Below are 20,620 nucleotides of genomic sequence, written 5' to 3'. Positions count from 1 at the left end.
ATTTTCCAGTTGAGCTCACTGTCTCAAAACCAAATTTAATAACAATTTGATATTAAGACAATCTGCAAACAGCCCTCAAAAAAGAAGCAGGCATATTTCAGGAGGGTAGTGACATTCCAGAACAATAAGCCAGGGGAGTTAGTTACTCTCGAAGTGCTGGGATAGCTCACAACACAATTTTGCACAGTAGTAGTATTCATTCACAAGTGGTGATAAAACAATTAAATTTAATAATCAGCAAGAACTGCATCTCCCAGGCAAAAAAATTTAATATAATCACCACAATTCTTCAGATTTCCCAACTTGTGTTTGCTTTGTGCGTGTCCTGCAGGTTTGATTTGCGTTCTCTTTGTTTTTGATTAAAGAAAAAGAAACTGGCATCCTGATTCTGCCCTCATTTAAATTTAAATAAAATCTGATTCCTCCACTGAAATTAAAGATATTACATACCAGTATAAAACAGATCTGAATGAGCAGAATCAGATACCTTATGTATTTATACTGTAAGAAAATAACATAAATATCCCACAATATCAAACAAGCGCTGCATACCCTTTTAATATTGTGATCATTTACGACAAAAGGAACATCGGAAAATGCAGGTATGCTGCTAACACCTGCGTGAATTATTTTATAGAACGATAAAAGTTTATATTAGCAAGATAATTATTACTGGATGCGTTCTGTTGTTCCATGTTTTCTGCCTTCTAAGGAAGGTTCAGCAACATACTGATCTTGGATATGGCTTATTCTTTTCTCTCAGCCCTCACCTTTGCAGCCTCCCTGTTCAAGGGTATTCAAGTAAACATACATGTTTCTGAAATGGATATAGAAGAAAAAAAGCCAAAAATTCCCAGAAAATTATCTTAGGGGACTGCAGTGAACGTCAGCTACTTAAAGAGATGTTATCTGGGGGATACCATAAGTGACTTCATATATCAGAAGGTTGCCTGTGTGATGATGTCAATGTTCATTAAATTACAAATCTGTAATAACTCAGAAAAAAAAAGTCAGGGTAAATTTTTTTTTTAATAATATAAAATTAGTACACTTAGATTTCATTTCTGCAAACATTTGTATGCAAATGCAGTCATTCTGTGATGCATCTACTAATTCCAAAGTCAGAGAATTGTTTTAATTTCACATTAAAAATATGAAAATATAATATAAACATATCAAAACATTTGGCAACAATGTTTGTATAACACAAAGGATGCCTAAATACTGTGTTTTGGGATTACAGGCTCACTTTTAAAATCTTGTATGTTCCTTTGCAATAGTTAATATTTTCTGAAGAGAAAATGGAATAAGAAACAATATTTCACATTTCAGCACAGCAGGTTCTCTTCTTACTTTTATTTAAAGCCACAACATCTAAGTCATAAAATAGACAGGATTTCTGTAAAAAAACCAAAAGCAAAATTAGGATAACTAGAACACAATAGTTGAAAAGCTTAAATTTTCACATATTTTAATATGTAAAAGGTTTGGTGGGGTCACTGGATGTATTTTTCCTTTTAATATTTAATTAAAAGATTGCAGTTTTCTAATAAATTAGACAGAGACTGATGCCCATGCAAGTCCCAGCTTGGTATATTTACATTCTTTCGCTGCCTCAAACATTTCTCCTAACTCTGAAGGTGACAGATGATAGAAAGTGTCTTTTGAGGAGACACTACAAACCATATGAACTGACCCTGTAAATCTTTACTCACATGAATTGTTCTTCTGTTGACTACACCAATTTTCACTGATTTGCAGTTAAGTACACTGATCTTTGAAGTACTGAGCATGGGGTTCAAAAATCCAGTTGAAAGGAATAGGAAAATACAGAACATCAGTACCCATTAAAAAAAGACACAGGCTATTAATTGTTACAAAGGACATTAACTTGTTTCGTGAAATTCACTAAAATTCTCTATTTTCTTGCCTCTCTTTAATAACCAGGAATACCCTCAAATGGAAACAACTCAGTCTTTATCAAGATAAACAATCAAAATAGCACTCCGCCCTTGTAAAACATTTATGTACTGATTGCAAAAGCAGATTTAAAAAAAAAAATAAATCAGCAAAACCGGGACTCTTCCTTTCAGCAATAAACTCAACTAGATAATTAATGCTGACCAGAGAAACAATCAAACCCAGTTGTGCAATATAGTATGAGTACATGTTGCAATCTTGTACTCTAAAACTATGAGCACTGAACCCTGAACTCAGGCACAAAGACATAGAGAATATTATCACATGCCTAGGAAAAAAAATGTCCTAACTTCTCTACTTGCCATTCTCCTACCTGCTTCTTGGCAGGTTTACCAAGTATGTAATGATACACAGCGAAGTAAGTGCAACCACTGGATTCACTCTCTCAACCCAAGCCCAACAGCCATAAACAACCATTTCTGACAACAAAGAGAAGCTTCCAGAGAGGACAACTATCTAAGCTGGAATTCGTGAAATTCAAAGCACGGGAAAAAAAGGAAAAGGGAAAAAAAGGCATCGTGTAGTACAATACTAATCATGATTCAGAATCAAGAACTCACACGTACAATGTCACCGAGTAGTTGAACATTGACTACATCCAGAAAGGTTCACCTAAAATTACTCAGCTGAATCAAAACGAAGGGAAAATAAAAGGTTCCCCCATGTTACAATAAGCCTTATGCCTCTTTGGCTGAGAATATTTAACACTACCTAAAATTCTGGAGAAGACACATGAGATTTGTTTTCTTTTTTCTTCTGTAGCCATAGTTTTAGCTCTTCCAGCGTGCTGGCTGCCCTGTGCCAGGGCCATCCCCACGAAGAGAGTGGCTGAGCCCGTTCCTCCCTGGGGCTGCAGGGACCCAGGCAGGCTTCTGCAGTGCACGCTGCCGGGGGAGAAGATGAAACACCTGGGAAGGGATCAGAAGTGATGGACAGAGGCAGGAGCAGAGGGCAGGAAAGGTATCGTTGTGTCTAAACCTCAGGATGGATGCCGAAGCTGTCATCAATAAAATTATTAACACTTACTGTTCTGACTCTAGGGTACTGGAAGACTGTGACTTACTGATTGTAGGAATTACTTGTCATTAGCCACATATAAATCATGTATGAAGAAATACAGCGTGTGCACTTTTACTTGGTTTTTTGTTGGAGTGACAAGTACCAACAGACATAACATTTTTATTACCCTTCAGAGTTTGCAGAAATTCCAACATGCAGCTTCATAACTTCTGATTTGTTTTAATTTTTTACACAGTTGTGTAAGGTGCTTAAGTACAGGCATTAGCCGTTATGATTTTGCTAGGTGGAGACAGTATTTGATAGTCTTCAAGTGTAGACAGTAAATGTAAAGTATGAAGACCTTTTTAAAAGAGGGAGCAAGGCAGAATCAGAAGTACACACCATAATCTTGTCATCTCAAGGAACAAGACACCACTCTGGTTTAGAGATAAGATTGGGGGGCGGCAGAAAAAAGCTTTGGAAGATAATGGTACAATAAGAAATTTAAATTCACTCTATTGAGACCAAGAAATAACGCTGAGCATTGATTATTGTGGATATAAACTAAGTAGGTTTTGTTTCACCCCTGCTTTTTCTTCAGAAGAAAATAATTCAGTTTAAGTAGTAAAAGAGTTCTAGAAAAATCTCTGTTTGAACAATTTCAGTATTCAGGTTTCACTTACTTAACTTTAGAGGAAACAGGTAATTTGAAAGTGTTGCAGGTTATATCTAACTTCATGCTTTCAGTTAAAGGGGGGAAACTTGCATGTTCCTTAAACACTGAAGATGCTTATTTGCAAATATTTTACTACTTTTAATAGTACTTTGGGTGCACGTAAGCTGTTCATGTATCCTTAGCAAGCATCCTCAGTACTATAAGTGATTAAGAATGGTGAAACATATTTGACAATTAAATGGCTCATATAATCTGTAAAATCATTATCTGATGTAGTTCATCAACAAATTAGCAGGACAGAAAGACAAGAACCACCTCTCCACAAATAAAGAAGAGGTAATAGTTTGTTTTAAAAGCCATTTAAAAGTTGAGGACTTTAAGAATCACTTCAGTTTGATAAGACTGTTCCATACAGGACCTTCATCGAGCAAGTAAGGGCCTGGGATTCATTTAAGCAAATGTGCTATACACATTTCACATTTAAAAAGTGCACATTCATAACCTGAAGAGCTACTACGAGTCCTGCATAACACGCTGAAGGAGCAATCCCACGTAGTGCTCAACTTCAGCCGAGCCTTGGAAGAGGTGGGGCACCCTCCTCGCCTGAAATTACAGCAGGGAGGTATGCAAATCTCTCCCACTTGCAAGAACAAGGCGGGCTGCATTCCTTCTTCAGGGCTCCCGGAACACTAACGCTTCCAGCTCACATTTCGGCTCAGCCTGTTGGAACTCACTCCCCAACAAGCCAGCCAACAAACAGCAGAAAACTGTGAAGAGGTGAGAAGAACCAAAATGGTACCGAGCAGCTCAGATTTCCACTTCAGCATCTTGGGCAAAGTGGGGTTTTGAAAATACCGCCACAGCCACAGATGCCACCCTACCCCACAGTGATTTTAATAAGACGTTGAAACCTCCTTCTATCAAATACTAGTTTTTCCTGTTAAATAGCACGGCAGACATGTCTCACCTAACAGGCAGGCATCTGTTTACGCTGGTTTTAAGCTCTCTGCTGAATCAGAGAGAAAATGAGACAGGATGAACTGCTCTCCACAGCCGGCTGTCTCTCCTCCCCAGCTCCAAGCAGAGTTTGTATCACTGGCGTGCAACAGATAGACCTAACTTCTAGACACAGGAATTGTGATGAAATGGCTGAGATGCCAAATGTTTTTTGCTTTTTTTTTTTTTTAGATCACGGAAAGAAAGCTAAGCTGGTATACAAAGGGAAGTATCATCAAAAAATAAGGGAAGCTCTTTGAATGGCTTCTAGTGGAGTAAAGTTATAAACCTTAGTTAAGATCAGCTGCCTGTTCTGATCAGCTGCAGGAAAACTGCTCAGATTAGCAGTGTCATACCAAGTTGGCTTCACCTATTCCGGCACAACTTCTTGCTATTTTGATACTGGTTTAGTTATTTTGGAGGTGGGGTTGGCTATGGGTTTGGAAGAATTTTACTCTATACATTTCAATGCCCTCAAGAAAGGCAGACCTGGAGTGCCTGGGGAAAAACTATGGGCTTTAGAGAAACAAACAGAAGGGACTGTAACTGAAGTTACTACTATTTATAACTTCTTGAAATTCCAGGGATTTTTATTCTCTCTAATGACAAAATGATCATACTTAATGACCACAATCATTTTGTTTATATTTAACAGTGATAGTTGACAAAGACTAGCAAAGCATGGCAGAGAACTTCATGCAACCACGTTCATGTGACTTCTGTGCCTGAACTGCCAGCAGAGAGCTCAGTTATTAAGATCAACCCCGCCACTTTCTCGACGCGTATTTTTCCTGTATTCTGTAATTGAAATTACGTACTCAAAATGCAAGACAGTCCTCTCGCAACAGGAATGGGCAGGACAGGGCACAAGCAGTACCAAGCAAAAGCTAGGGATGTATTAGCAGGGAAAGCGATCGCTGGGGGGACAGGGACAGGTGCAGGAGAGAATATGGGGTCAGGCACAGCAGGATCTAACTGCTGCAGAACACCTTCCTCAAGAAATGGGGATGAAGACCTTGCCCCCAAAGCCTGCTATTCCACAATGTCTATAACATCTAACCCGCTGGCAAAGTGTGGGTCTCTATCTCCCTCTTCTGTTAATACCACGTAGACTATAACAATGTTGTACTGCAATTAGTTATTTCACAAACTTGAGAAGACAGCTGTGCTGTTACTCTAAGGTTCCTCAACCCTACAGAACGTCTATGTAAGGATTAATATAGTTGCACCTCAAAAACCCTATTTAAGAGAGCAATCCATCTTCAAAGTCAAGATCTTGCAGAAGCAGCAAATGCCAGAAGTAAGTCAAGTGTGTAACATTCTTCTGGTCTCCTGGGGTTTATTTAACTTTAATCATATGAAACCATACAGGCTGAGATATGGAGTCCTCTATAGAGAGAAAGGCACCTTCAGAACACAATTTTATCCTAAAAAGATGCATCTCTTTTCACTGAATAGAGATGACTCCAGACAACCACACCAGACCAGTCATGCAAATTTTATCTGGCTAAGGTTGCATGCTAAGATACAAACGCTAAGATGAATCTCATCCCTATACTCAAATGTTATGATTAGGTTTTGATTTACATGACTTAATTATATGCTACTGTTTCCAGAAGAATATCTGTCTCATTCAATGTCCAGAACAGACTTTTTTTTTTAATTAAACAAGATAGCGTAGTAAAATTATGCCCTACATTGCACCAGCACTAAGTGAGTTGGTACCATTTATCCTCTTTGCTTTAATCTATGTACCTTGGTTCCCATGTGTGCAATGCTGAATATACTAATGTTACTAAGAAGGTTATGAAGATAAAAATCTAAAATAGATCTAAAATACAACATTACAAGCGTTATGAAAAAGCGAAGAAATTCACGAAGAAATTAATATTCTGTGATCAGTACAAGATAAATAAAGGGCAAGTAAAGCCTGGGGCTCCATGCATGACTGAGGATAATAAAGAAACACTGAATGTGCACTGCTGGAGACACAGGGATCTTTTGGACAGACTAACAGTTCCATGAACCTTGGCAATAATGAAATACGATTTGAGTCTTGCAGAGAATTAAATTGGATATCCACGATGCAAGCTCCAGCTGGAGTGGCTGGTCGAAGCATTTTTTAGCCTCTCTGTGTAGTCATCTCTGTCTAATACTGTACGAACTAATGCTGGAGACTTTCCTTCTGCAGAGTACTCTGCCTCTCTTCCACTCAGCACCTTCTTTTCAAGGAACTCCTCGGGAGCTTAATTATCTTTTAGTTTGACCTGTCAAATTTGTTTAAAATCAGCTAGCAAGTTCCAAAGATACTTTAGGAGCAAAGGAATTGGACACACAGTGTAATCTCAAAAATCTTGTTGCCATAATCTTGTTGCCATGAGAGAGGAAGGTAAAGAGATCAAGGAAGGATAGAATTGACGCCTGCCACTTCTGAATGTTCATCTCAAATGACATCCAGCTGTTAAACACTAAATGTTACTTTCAACAGCACTGGGAAAGTTCTTAAATGGGTTTTGACTGTTCTCTGCTCAGCAGATATATGTATATTTAATATTATATTAAAACAATCTTAGTAGTCAATCACTCTTGGGAGGTAGGCAGAACACAAGTTTTGGTTAGTTTTACAGCAGTCTTCAGAAAAGAGCAAAAACTTCTCTTTTTTTTGTCTTTTTTGTTGAATACAGTTTCCCTCCTTCTGCTCCTAGTTTAGAAAAATTCCAACCACCACACCCACAAAGACAGAAATACAAAGGCTTGTAATATTTTTTTAAAAAGCTGGTTGAGAAGAGTACTGCTCGTCAGCCATGAAACCAAACACCACAAAAGTGCAAATACTAACTGCATTCTGGGTGGTATTTTTTTGGTTTGGGTTGTTTTTTGAGAACTGACTCAAGTACAAATAGTTCACTGGCAACCAGAAGCATTGTTAAGGAACAGCTGCCATCTGTTAATGAACAGGTTTAGGCATATCTGAGACTCATAAGAATTGTGAGTAAATAAAATACTGTTGTTATTTGTCAACATGTCTAAGCAAACTTCTGGAATAAGCTGTGTCATTAACATTCATTTCCACTGCAGCCTTTCAAATACAAGCAAATTCAGTTATTATTAACTGATTGGTTTGAAAACCATGAGTTCTCAAAAATATGGCATGACTCCTTAGCTGTTACCAATGTAAGCTATCAAATAACATCTGATTGTTTTACTGAGACTACTACCCATGTAAATCAGAGCTGTAAGATTGAGACCCAGCATCGAATGGCTGAGATGGTAAATATCTGAAAGTTCAAGCAGTGCTTTAGTTATCTGAATCGCTGGGATACAGAAGTCTTCTCTCTCCTTAAGCTCACTACAAGTAAAACCACAAAAGAAGAGATAGGAAAATGCAGCACAAAATAATGACAATACAAACTTGCCTTTTTTTTTTCATGTCTGATACATTTTAATGTGTTTTTTTCCCCAATCCTCCACTGAACCACAACTTGTTCTAAATTTCAAGAGAATCAAGCAGCTCATTACTTCTGCATGAGCTCTGTAACTCCAGATATGGATCTTCCCCATTTACAGGAGTGTTTTCTGTAGATTTAGTTAATAAAGAAATGCCCATAGTAAACGGTGAACAAGATTGTATCTAAAAAATCCTAGATTTCCTCAGATTAATACAGCCTACTGCAATGCACCTGAAAATAGTCTACTGCCAGCCAGTCTGCCCTGCCTATCTATCTTACTTCTGAATGACTTCCACATACTTCCCAAACGCATGGCCGTAACAGACTTTTCTAGGGAGTTCCTTAAAAGGAGTTTCCTCTGTGGGACTGGTAAAGCAATGACATGCTTCCACTGAAGCACCTCATCAGTCTGGGACAGGTGGTCCTACTGCAGAAGTAAGGGAGGCCCAATACCCTGTGACCTCAGACATACATGTCTTGGGCCAAAACACTGTGCAAAGCTGTATCTCCTTTTTACAATCAGCAAGTACATATTTTACCACTACAGAATGGATGTACGACTGAAGTGATCTCAGACTGGCATCTATCATGTCATTTTTCACAGCTACTAGTCACACTTCCTACTGCATTTTCCCTTCTCCAAAATTTCATCAGTCAGAGGAAGTTAAAATTCAAGTACTACATTCAGATTTCACAGTTTTGTGAACAAGCAAATTATTTTGTCGAACCTGAAAACCATGATGAAACTGTATGGTAGATTTATTTCTTTTACTGTGAGCTCTTTCTTATCAGGCCAGTGGCAAAACCAATAGGGCTAAAGGACTCCTTGTTTAAATCAACAAATGCATTTCACTAAAAATGGCAAATTATACACCAAAGTAACGGTACATCAGGGATTGCAAACATTTCTAGGTAAGGTGAAATGTTACTACAAACTTGGCAAATCTCATGGATATACTTTCCAAACACACATACATGCATGCAGAGTGTACAACCGTATTCTCAAGCAGTTCTAATTAAAACCATGCAGCAGTGCAACATTTTCAACATAGTTTGAATTTGTTTGCATGTCCACACTACAAACCCCATGAATTTTCATGAAGATGAGTAGGAATACTAAAGTTCCACTTAAAGTAAAATAAGTGCAGGCAATCTTCATGTGAGAAATATCCAAACATCATTTCTGCACGCTGCAGAGAATTCTCTCAGATCTTACCTAAACGCACTGTGCAGAAATGCTCGCTTCACACATATTGTCTTTGCAGCAGTTATGAGCATAGCTATTGTTTTGTAGTTTTCATGCTTCACACTAACAAATACATTCTCTATTTACAGTAGACAATGTCTTTTTCATTTACAGGAAAGTCAGAGTTATCTTATTTGAGACTTTTTGCCAGCTATTCAGGGACCTACCATTATCCTCCTGTTCTAAACGATATTTGACTGTGGCTGAGTTGCTGAGCTTCGTTTTCATGCTAAAGGAGTCAAAGGCTTTTTTTTTTTCTTTTTTTTTCTCCCCCAAAATAACCAACTACAGCTTGTGTTATTGTATCATACGACAGGACCTTGATTTAGAAGCAGTCCAACCCTGAGCTATTATTCTGACCATCCCTTACGGCTACTTAATCAAAACACTGTAACTTGTGACTTTGTCAGTAATTTTGCTCATTTATCTTTATTATGACTTCAAGAGTATTCGGAATGGAAGGTTAGTTTTGTATAACTAATATTGGTGATAAATGGCAATGATAATGCATTGCTTGAAGAACATCCATTAATGTCTAAAATAATATTCTACTGTCTAAAAATAAATTGTAATGCAAAACATTTTCAGAGCTAATTAACAATAATTCAGTCCTACAAAAGTATTGCAACTCTGAGGAGTACGGACATTTAAGCCAATACACTTGAGGTAGTTAGAGATGCTGACTCTGACAGCTACAATATTGATTCTACCACTAATTAACTCAAATCTTTAGGTTCTAATAACTTCAAAAGCACTGGCGTAAATCATCCAAACAAACAGCTACGAACTTTGGATACAACATTTGACTGCTGAACATAAAAGGTCTGCTCATTCCATCAGCATGCACCATCTTCACAGTGTGCATATTCTGCAGAAACCTACAGGAAAAAGGAATCTTCCTGGCACAGAAGTGGAACTACTCTAGAGCTGTTAACCTCTCCCTTGAAGAAAGGTGTGGGAAGGAAAGCCACAAATGCAGTTTTCCTGAATTTTCACCTTCTCTCTGAACTGTATTTTACCTGCTCCCCTCTTCAGTTCTCTTCTCCCACAATTCTTCTCCCCCACGTTCCTCTTCTGTATGTCTACAGCTACAAGATCCTCCCAAAATATTAACTCCATAATGCAAAACCAGCACTGGCTGTGCTTTGCTAAACCCCTTCTGTATTTACAACCTTGTTTACCCAATCTGTCAAGAAAAATCTCCCATTTTCTTTCTACTCAGAAAAGGAGCCTACCTTTTCCAGTATTTCCTTAGTCAAGACTGAGAATGCATCCTCAATGTTCACGTTATCTTTAGCACTGGTTTCAAAAAAGGGTATTCCATGTTCCCAAGCAAGCTGAAAAACAAATGTAGGCAATGGGATGAACAGTCTTTAGGAAAAAAACACCTCCTAATACTAATAGCAAGAGATATGGAGGTGTTCTGGCAGCTTCTAACATGCTATGTAAACACTGGTAAAGTATTCTATATTCATCCTCAGTTTATAAATTTCAGGTAACTCTTAAAACATTTTACTTAAATTTCTGCATTTTCAAAACAGCTTTTTTACCTATCTTTACTTGTAAACAAGAAGAATAAACTCTAGTGGGTCTGTTCTCAATGTTTTAATTTATTTGGAAAATGAACTGTCTCCTAGGCAATTATTTAGAGGAAACTAATGGAGTGCCTGCAGAAAAGTATAAATAAAAAAAACTGTAGAAGAGGAGGCATGATGAAATATAAAAACGAGATGCTCCTTTTTACCAGAGAGAGAGAAGCACAGAGATGATAGGTGAGCAAAGAACAGATATGTATGCAAAAATATATTATGGTAATAGAAGAAGAGAGAAAATACTTGGAAGAAAAGTGCAGCACAGACTTTACATTGGTTGATTTTATTTAATTTACTCATGTTCTCATTTCCAGTGTATTTCCCTTACAGATAGCTTAGAGATATGAGGAAAAAAAAACAAAACAACAAAATTCATAGCTTTTTAAGGTCCTAAACTTTTTCTAAGTTATACAGTTAAATACATGGAGAAAAAGAAAACCAGGTGCATCATTGCCTCCCAAGGGAGGGGGCCAAGGTGGGAATAATATCTGCCAGAAAAACATAGTGGGAGAGTCTATTTATTCCCTTTGCAATGGATCCCTTCTCAGTACACGTCTGGAGAAGATGATCCCAGGCAAAGAGAGTACCCTACTGCTTATAAGGTACAGAAAATCGTATAATTACTGACCGCTTAATGATTTATTTGGAAGGCTCTCTGTTAGGAGAAAAAGTCTAATGTTGGCAGTTATGTTTGCTTTCAATGAGCTCTAGAAGTAACAAATCAATGCTTTACAAAAATTCCAGAATCGGGCACAAAGATACAAGAATTGGACTTCAAAGTTTTAGTCAAAACATAATAAAGATTATATTAAAGGTAGGAAAAAAAGTAAGCAAAATGCTTTCTTTTTCAAAATGCTATAACAAAATGTAATTTTGAAAATAAAGATGAGATCTGGACTGTTTCTTAAGACAGACTGCTCCATAAGGAATTCTGAAACTCAGCTGACTGCTATGAACTGTTTTCAGTAGTACAGCAACTTGTTATGGAAAGCTAAGATCATTTGACTATTGGCAAGTGTCAATGCAAAACAACGACGCATAACGGTTCATAAAGAAAAACACAGGCAATAAAAAATACTGTGCTAATAAAGTGGAGAAGACTGGTTTGCAGCTTATAAAGTACACAGAATCTACTATTAAATATTCCTTTTTTCTTTCTTGTGTCATGTAACAGATTCCTAGAGGCTATCTATGTACAAACTCTGATGAACACAAACCATTTTAATCATGGAATCACAGAGATCATTTGGAAAGATAACCCCATTTCATTTGAAATGGGACTACTGCCCATATGATATGGGGTCAGCCACGGCTTTGCCTACCTGAGTCTTGAAATCTGCCAATGATGGAGATTCTATAACCTTTATGGGACCCTCTTCCATGGCTACATCATTCTTCTAGTGAAGCTGTTTCTCCTCATCTCCAACCTGAACCTCCCAAGCCTGCTGTCCCTTGCTTTATTGTCTGTCTCTACTGAGAAGAGTCTATTTCTGTCATTCCTATAACTACACTTCAGTTGCTGTAGAGCAATAACTGCTCCTTAGCCTCCTCTTTACCCAGCTCCCTCAGTTCCCCTCATGGATTACTGGTACTAGACCCCAATCATCTTTGTAGCTGTCTGCTGGAGCCTCTGCAGTTTCTCAACACCCTTCTTGAAACGGGAGAGCCAAAGCTGGATGCAATATTCCACATGGCCTTGCCAGCACTAAGTAGAGGGGTAATAATCTCCCCAGATCTACCATCAATTATCCTTCTAATGTAGCCCAGCATGCTTTTAAGCAATGAGAGAACACTGTTGACTTATATTCAAGCTGATATTCCGTGTAACCCGCTGGTCCTTCAGCAGGGCAGTGACTCATGCCTGGGATTATTCCATCCCAGATGTAAATCTTTGCACTTCTTACTGAATTTCATGATGTTTGTGTTGGCCCAGTTAACAAGTTTATCAAGGTCCCACAGAATTGGTGTTCTCCCATTTGGTGTGCCAGTCACACCCCTTAACTTCATGTCACATGCAAATCTCCTTGTATCATCAGCCAGATCACTGATGAAGATGTTGAACAACATGAGCCCCACTACACGCCCCTGATGTACTCTGCCCATTACTAGCAAACAACCAGCCACACAGCCTTCGATCCCTACCCTTTGCCTCTGGTAGTCCAGCCAGAGGCCAATTTTCAGTCCCCCTAATGGTCCCCTTGTCCAGCCCACATTTCCTAGCTTCCAAGTGAGGATGCCATATTAAATTCGAGATAAATCATAACCACCACTATTCCCTTGTTGACACAGTAATGTCCTGGCATCACAGAAGGCAACCAGGGTGGTGAAGCACAATTTGCCCTCTGTTGACTATTCCAGATTATCTTTGTGTCCTTTATGTCCTTGGAAAAGGATTTGATGACAACATGCTCCACGATCCTTCCACTGACTGAAGCAAGGCTGACTGACTATAGTTCCCTGAACCCTCTTCCTTGCCTTTTTTAAAGATAGGTGTTATGCTGGCATCTTTCTAGTCAACAGGGATCTCTCCCAACCACCATGATTTTTCAGAGTTGACCGCCAGTGGCCCCAAACACATTGACCAGCTCTTTCAGCACAATTGGGTGAACTTCATCATGTCTATGGATGCATCCAACTTTCCTAAGCAGTTTCTAATCCAATGCTTTCCCACTGCTGGCTGACCTGCTCCTTCCCAAACCATGCCTGTATATGCAGAGGTCTGGGAGCAAGCTCCATCTGTGAAGACCAATGCAAAATAAAAATAAAATAAAATAAAATAAAAAAAACCTTGAGTACTTCAGCCTTCTCTCTGTCATGTCTACTACACCTATCAATGCACCCCCATTTTCTCTGTATGTGTACAATATTTGTCAAGAAGATTAATGTTTGTATTATTCCAATTCACCTTGCATACGGATAAGTATTGTGGCAAGCAAGTCCTCTAAAAATGTAGCTAGATGGAAAAAAACCCAACAGTCCAGTGTTAAAGCAGTTGGAAGTATGAACACAGCTTTGGCTACTCCCTCTCATAAAGAAACTGGAAAGGTACATTCAAAGAATTACTTTTGTTTTGCCTTCGGAAGCATCTTTCATAGAGCCATAAATAAAATACCTTAATACATTTACAAATCTGTGGGAATTATGCTACTGGGAAATGTTATTTTATATTATCCTTGAGAACAGTTTGAAGATCTTGAGTTAAATAAGCTCATATCTTAGTTACAATAACAAAATAAGTAATGCCAATATCTCTTACAAGGTGAAATTTAATTCCAATTGTTCATTCCTTTTAATTCAAAATACACTACTTCCTAGCAAAGTGCTGCTATGATTTCTTAGTGTTGAATTGGAGAGATGTGTCTGAAATATTCCTAGAACTGTGCAGAATGTTTTTTTTCATTTGTATTGTACTTGTAAAATGAGCTTTGAAGTCAGGCACATGAAGACAACAAAAGCAAAAAAAGGAAGAATATTTTACTTGGCTCTTTCTGTTAGAAAGATTTGATAGGAGAAAACGGCCATATTCTACCATGTCACATAGTCTTCAACAATTTTATTTATTTTTGAGAGAAAAAGATAATGTTATTGGGGGCGAGGGGGGAAATGGAGGAGCCCAGGAAGGCTGAGTTCAAACTTTTCGCAAAGTGAATAAAAAGCTATTAATACAAGAAAATACTTCATAGTGTTAAAATTAAATATATCAATTTCTGAGTGATCAGAGTTCTATAATTACAAAAGAAAACAAAAAAAAATTTCTCAGCATTAAATTAGTCTATAAAGTGGCATACAATGGCCGCTCAGTTATGACAGATCGTTACAGAAATGCTAACATAGATGATAAGATTCCCATGAAATCTAGGGGTCTTCTCTGCAAGACTCTGAACAGAACAATACTTACAGCTCATACTCACAGGGTAATACGACACATGTAAGTATGAATTATTATGTGGCAGAGTTAGCATCAAACTATTTTCCCCTCTTAATAAGGATATTTTATTCTTTGGAGTGAGAGGACAATTATTAGCTCTCTTTCTGCTAATGGAATCTTCCTCCAGATGGTTCAGTCAGATTCTTTAGCGTTTGTAAATCACATTAAAAGAAGAAATAGTATAACTGAAGCCTTGCTTTGCCTCAAAACATAGCAGAAATCTAGAAAGCAGACTCATTGGTGAGGAGGTAATGATTTGTTTCTGAAAAAAATACTACATTAAGAGAAATTTTGATTGCATGGTTAAGTACACAGAAGTCAGAAAATGTCACGGTTAATACCGTATGCAAAACCCTACTACTGCCCTCTTGTGCACATGCATCCAGTGACTCTTTAGATGTCTGACAGCGCATTCTTTGAGTGAGAGCATACATGTATTTTTCGGCAACCTTATTCCTTGTACACAGATATAGTTCACGAACATTGAAAGTGTCTTGCATACGAACAATGAACTTTCAAAAGTTTCTATTTGTAATGCTGTTGAAAAGGTGATGCTATTTTTTAAAGTTCCCTAATCTGGGATTATATAATTGGCAATAAATTATCAGTGTTCTTTTCCTTAAACACAAGACATCCTGCCTGACTCTCCATGCCTGAAAGCATAATGGAAGGCCTCATTCCAAGTTCCAGACAACAGATGCATACAGTTTGCAGTTGCAAAATTAACTGGTATATAGGACACGGTCTCCTGCAACATTTAGTCATTATCACAATTTCTTCTGCCATCGCATGGCTCTTGGATTTCCTCATTGGTTCTCAGTGAGAGTAATTTGCCATCGCCTTTAGAACAGCACTCCCCACTTAACACCAGTTCTTCCCCTACGCATGGTCAGCAGGTATAAACTATGCTGTAGTCACACAGACAGTTAGATGTAGGGGAGCTATTCATAGACAACAGAGATCACTGTGCACAGGCTGCCAAAATAGTTCTTTACAGTCAGGCTGTAGCAAAAAAATCATTGATGGGTGGTACCAGAAAAATTATGCAGAATGTATTATGCATTACATTTTAGTATTCCACATTAAAACAGTACTCGTACTTGAAACAGTACTTGAAAATGCAGACTCTAAAATATTTTTAGTTTTAATTCAAAATATAAGATTTCCATCGTAACATCTAAAACTTTTAAAGTACATTTGAACTTTTAAAACAAAAATCAGTATTCTAAAGAGATCAGCTAGGAGTTACTTACTGTATTTCTGCTCATACATTAAGAAAACCACAACACTCCAGAACTCCACAACTGTTCTTCTGGAGCAATTCCTGATAGGATTTTTGGAATTCAGGAGCTTTTTATCATTTTCAGTGTAACAGCTCACAGTCACATACTAAGATACTCAGGAGAACCCAAAGAAAGTACCAGTGATACCTTTTCTCCTTTCTGTTTTGGAACCACACGTTCTGACTCCTTGTCACACTTGTTGCCCAACAGTACTACGTCCACTTCTTCACCTGCTTTCTAAAAGAGAACCAGCATTAGTAAGTATCAAGTAAGAAAAAAACAAACAACAAAAGCCCTTCACACCTTCAGCTCACACTAACCTTGAATGCTTTATTTCCTTGAAAGTAAAAGTTAAATTCTGTCCTGACCTTTTTATATGTGGAAATATTTTCCATCAGTTACTGGGATTTGGAGGAAAACAGCAAGATTGCAAAGAGCAGAAAAAAGCCACTTACAAGCGCAGGGCATAATTTCCAACCCCTTTCATAAGGTATAAAATACATGGTGCATGGGCACCATCTTCTGATGAATGCTCCATCTTAAGGCTTTAAAGTGACTGGAAATACCCTGAATTCACAGACACTGCCCTCCCTAAAGTAATGGGTTCATGGATTAGTGTATGAGTTGGGTCTACATCCAGCACTCCCAAATAAAAAGGAAGGAATTTGCTGCACCTGAAAAAGCACCTCTCTCTGCTTCACTTCTGCACACAGACAGTAAAATTACATTCAAAGTGTTCAAACTCAACATAAAAGTTTGATTATTCCAAGACACTCCGAAGAAGGCAATTGATTTTTAACAAAGTAAAATTTAAGAACCTCATTGATTTCAAAAGGAAGAAAAATCTAGCTTTTTGACCTTGTCTCCATCCTTCGTTCCACTAATCCAGTTATGTACATGATGACTGTGAAACGCACTGGGTGCTTTACATTAGTGTTATTTTAAGATAAGCCATTGTAATTATACATGACTGGAATAACGACAAGGAAAGGGAACAGTTCTGCAACAGCACGGGGAATTTGAAAACTGACATTTGTTGTGAAAATCATAATATTTAAAACCACTTTTGGTGCTTAAATGGAGGAAGCTGAGGGTCTCAATTTAGAGACAATTAAAGCTAATGTGGTCTGATCCCATGGCTTATATTCTGAAAGTACATGCTCACACAGCTTCTCTGATGACTCAAAAAGCCTGGTCTCAGGCTGCAGATCTCTCTACAAGGACGTTGATGAAATCTCTGATCCCTGTCAAAGTATTAACTTTTATAACTTTGCCATAAGATAAAATCAGGCACAGTCCTCTTCCCCAGAACTCCCATACACGCACATGGACACATGTCCGTCCCTTCAGAGAAGTGCAAAGAAAAACCTCTATTCCTCGAAGGATGAGAGAATCATTATTTTTAGTCTATTTGCACTTTTACAACTAAGTTGCCTCATCTGAAGAGTACAGCAGTAGGCACAATTTATTATCAAGGAACACTATTTTATTTTTTGTAATCCACGCTCATTTTAGAGTCAGCTAATCTTATTTCATACCCACAGCTGATTCAAGATAACGTAGTATTAAAATGAAGTAAGCTCAACATAAGAGTACAAAGTACAGGCCTAAAATAATGAATCAATCTAACCCGGATTAATAGACCAAAATGTTGGCTGTTTCAGAACGCATTGGAGCTTTCCTCATTAAGGTCAATGGCTCTCCTACATAAAACCACATACATCAGTCCCTAAAATAGGGTAAACAGACAATTTAATCTCATCACACAATCAACTTTTTATTTGGAAGAAGACTGTATGTAGCTGAAGGTTTTGCAAGTGACACTTGACTTTACTCTGAAGTAAGAGGTCAAAGGGAAATACTTGTATACTGTATGTAAAAAAACATGAAATTCATCCTATAACTTTGTTTCTGTACAAACAGCACAAATTTTTGCAGTAGGAATGGTCTTTCTAAGCAGCTTCAAATAGTAAAAAAATTTCAAGGGGGTTAGAGGTACCAGGCCTGTCAATAAGTATTTACCAGTATTACCAATCACTGAGTATTTATTTCAGCAAATAACTATTATTTCTACATCAATATAATGTAATAATGTATTTTCACTTTGACTGGATCCTCCACCAAAGCACTGAAAGTACTCCTGTTTTAAAGACGGTATCTTGCAGTTTCTTGCTTTTAGGAAACTAAAGACTACACACCAAAATGGCATCCATTTTAAATTTTGAAAATTGATTATGTAGATGAAGTCTTAAAAAATTAAGTCAATATGACTAGGCAGAAGTGCCCATGTGCTCAGTTGGCATAAAAACTGCAGAGGTACACTGATTTGAATTGGCCAAAAATATGGCTCTTCAGTGCTTCCAAAAGCTCACTGTGTATTTTCATCCTCTGTTATTTATAACTCAGGAATAAGCTTTCCAAATGCAAAATCTATAGCTAAAAAGAGGATAGTTATTTTGCAGTTGTTAAGATGCTATTATGCAAGTCAGCACTGACTAAGCTAATTGAGTCAGGAAACATTATTTTCCCATGTCATGGAAAAATGCTATGAAAAATTTCATCAATTTCACCAAGGCAAAAAGAAAAATGTTTTTTTGAGACGTAAAAAAAAAAGTGTTTTGCTTTGGTATCTCAAAAATACATCCAGATTTTTGATTCACTCTCTTCAGTTTTTCTTCTGGTTTTAACATTTCAAAGTTCGCATTTTACTGAAACTTAAAATAAAAATAATCTGAACTTGGAGAAAACCTAGCCTATTTTTATTAAACGTCCAAAAAGGAAATATCATCACTGTATTTCCTCTCAAAAAATTGGAGCCGAGAGATTTATTGAGACTGACCAAGTTTTTTGAAGCGTTTGGCAGAGCTTGAAGTCACCAAGTTTTGGCGAAAGGTTTTTTGCCCCGCTGGATTCCCCAGCAGCTGGATCCGGTGGCGGGAGCCAGGCTGCCGTGATCGGTGGCCACAGGAGGGAGCAGTGCCAGAGCCTCAAACGCAGCGGTGCCGTGGACCGGACTAGGAACGCTGGACTCTCGCACCACAGTACCACGATGCGCTTTCACAGCCTACTCTGAAAGGAGCCATCCGTCCATGCCCTTTGCTAATTACCGCACTGCTCCACTTTCACCTAGCCTGTGCACCCAACCAGGTAAACACCCAACTCACTGCTTGACTGTGTGGCTATTAACAGAAATCAAAAACGCGACAGGGAAAATATCTTGCTCATCCCTTTTGTATGCAATTTGTTTGTGGTTTGTTTTTTTTTTCAAATGTTAGGTCTTTTTTTCTGCAGTTCTCATTTTGCAGGGAAACTATTGCACAGAAGTGCTGTGAATTCATGTGAGTATCAAAAGTAGCACAGACGCTTTTATTGAAAGAGAACTACGTCACATTTGAACTTACAGGTTATTGGAAGAAACCATCCCTTCACTTTTTAAATGGTGAGCACAGACCCTAGAGCGAATGTCTGGCCTCAACCTCCCCTGCAGCAAACTGACCGTGATTACCAGCTCATCCAGACTCCTTGTTGTGCAAAGCTACCTATCCAGTGACAGATCTTACAGAATCACCACCTTGCCCCTCCACCACATTTCCAGGAGGTAGCTGTGCAGGGCTGCACGATTTTGATACTCATTGATTACAGTTTGAGAAGGGAACAGAAGTAAGTTTGTAGGCCCAAACAATGAAATTGAGAACCCATACCTGATAAATATGTTATGGTAATACTTAATTAGTTTGTATTTGAAGAAGAAATGTAGCATTAATATAATTTTTCAGATCTGAAGAGGATACCCATGGTCATGCAGCAAGATGAAGGCAGAGCTGGGGAAGGCCATAAAGCTAGAAAGTTTCTTCTTCCTACTCACTAGACAATAACACTAGAAATTTACCCTTTGTATTAATGAAGAGTAATTTGTTAGAAATATGTTGTCCTCCCAGTCTCTTTGACAGCATCACATGGGCAGTGTTCATATTATGATTCCCATACATGTCTCTTTCCATGTATTTTTCTCAGTGCCACCTTATGACCTCAATTACAAATGCCTAGTTTCCAGGACTTCAGTGGAAATAAACAAATGATAGAATTTGGTTGTTTATTAGCAAACTTAAACCCAACTAGATATAAACCCATTTATCCTGTAACCAATCTGGGATTAGAGATAAACCAATTTAGCAAAGTGACAAGAACAAGACTTTTCAGCTCCAATCAGAGCCGTAACAACAAACCCATCTATGAACTGGAACAATTCGATCCTTTTGACATCAAGCTTTCTCATCTAAGGAAGAAAAACTCAGAAGAGTTTGAAGTCAAACTAATTTACATTCGTAAAGCAGTTTGCTGTGCTGCTTTTATTTAAGTATGATGCAGAAACACTGAAAGACAGTCCAGTATCCCAACTCTCAGATGCATCAAATGAACAGAACCGGAAAAGGGCACTATGCAAAAATGGCAGTAACCCAACAGCCCCATG

At 38.0% G+C, this 20,620-nt stretch overlaps 1 protein-coding gene across 1 annotated transcript in view; it reads right to left on the bottom strand.

The window, feature by feature from the left end:
* Positions 1-276: 276 nt before the first annotated feature.
* LOC142078796 (ras-related protein Rab-10-like) overlaps positions 277-20,620 on the bottom strand; it is a 33,220-nt gene continuing 12,876 nt past the window's right edge. The window contains exons 4-6 of the mRNA XM_075141912.1: positions 16,297-16,386; positions 10,582-10,683; positions 277-1,399 (exon numbers count right to left, since the gene is read on the bottom strand). Of these exons, the coding sequence (XP_074998013.1) occupies positions 1,322-1,399; positions 10,582-10,683; positions 16,297-16,386 (270 nt within the window). The 3' untranslated portion in view covers positions 277-1,321. The remainder of the gene's footprint in view (positions 1,400-10,581; positions 10,684-16,296; positions 16,387-20,620) is intronic.

Source organism: Calonectris borealis, chromosome 2, assembly GCF_964195595.1.
Source record: "Calonectris borealis chromosome 2, bCalBor7.hap1.2, whole genome shotgun sequence".
Lineage (NCBI taxonomy): Eukaryota > Metazoa > Chordata > Aves > Procellariiformes > Procellariidae > Calonectris > Calonectris borealis.
The sequence above is the reverse complement of the archived record's forward strand: the minus strand, read 5'-3'. Positions and strand labels throughout refer to the sequence as shown.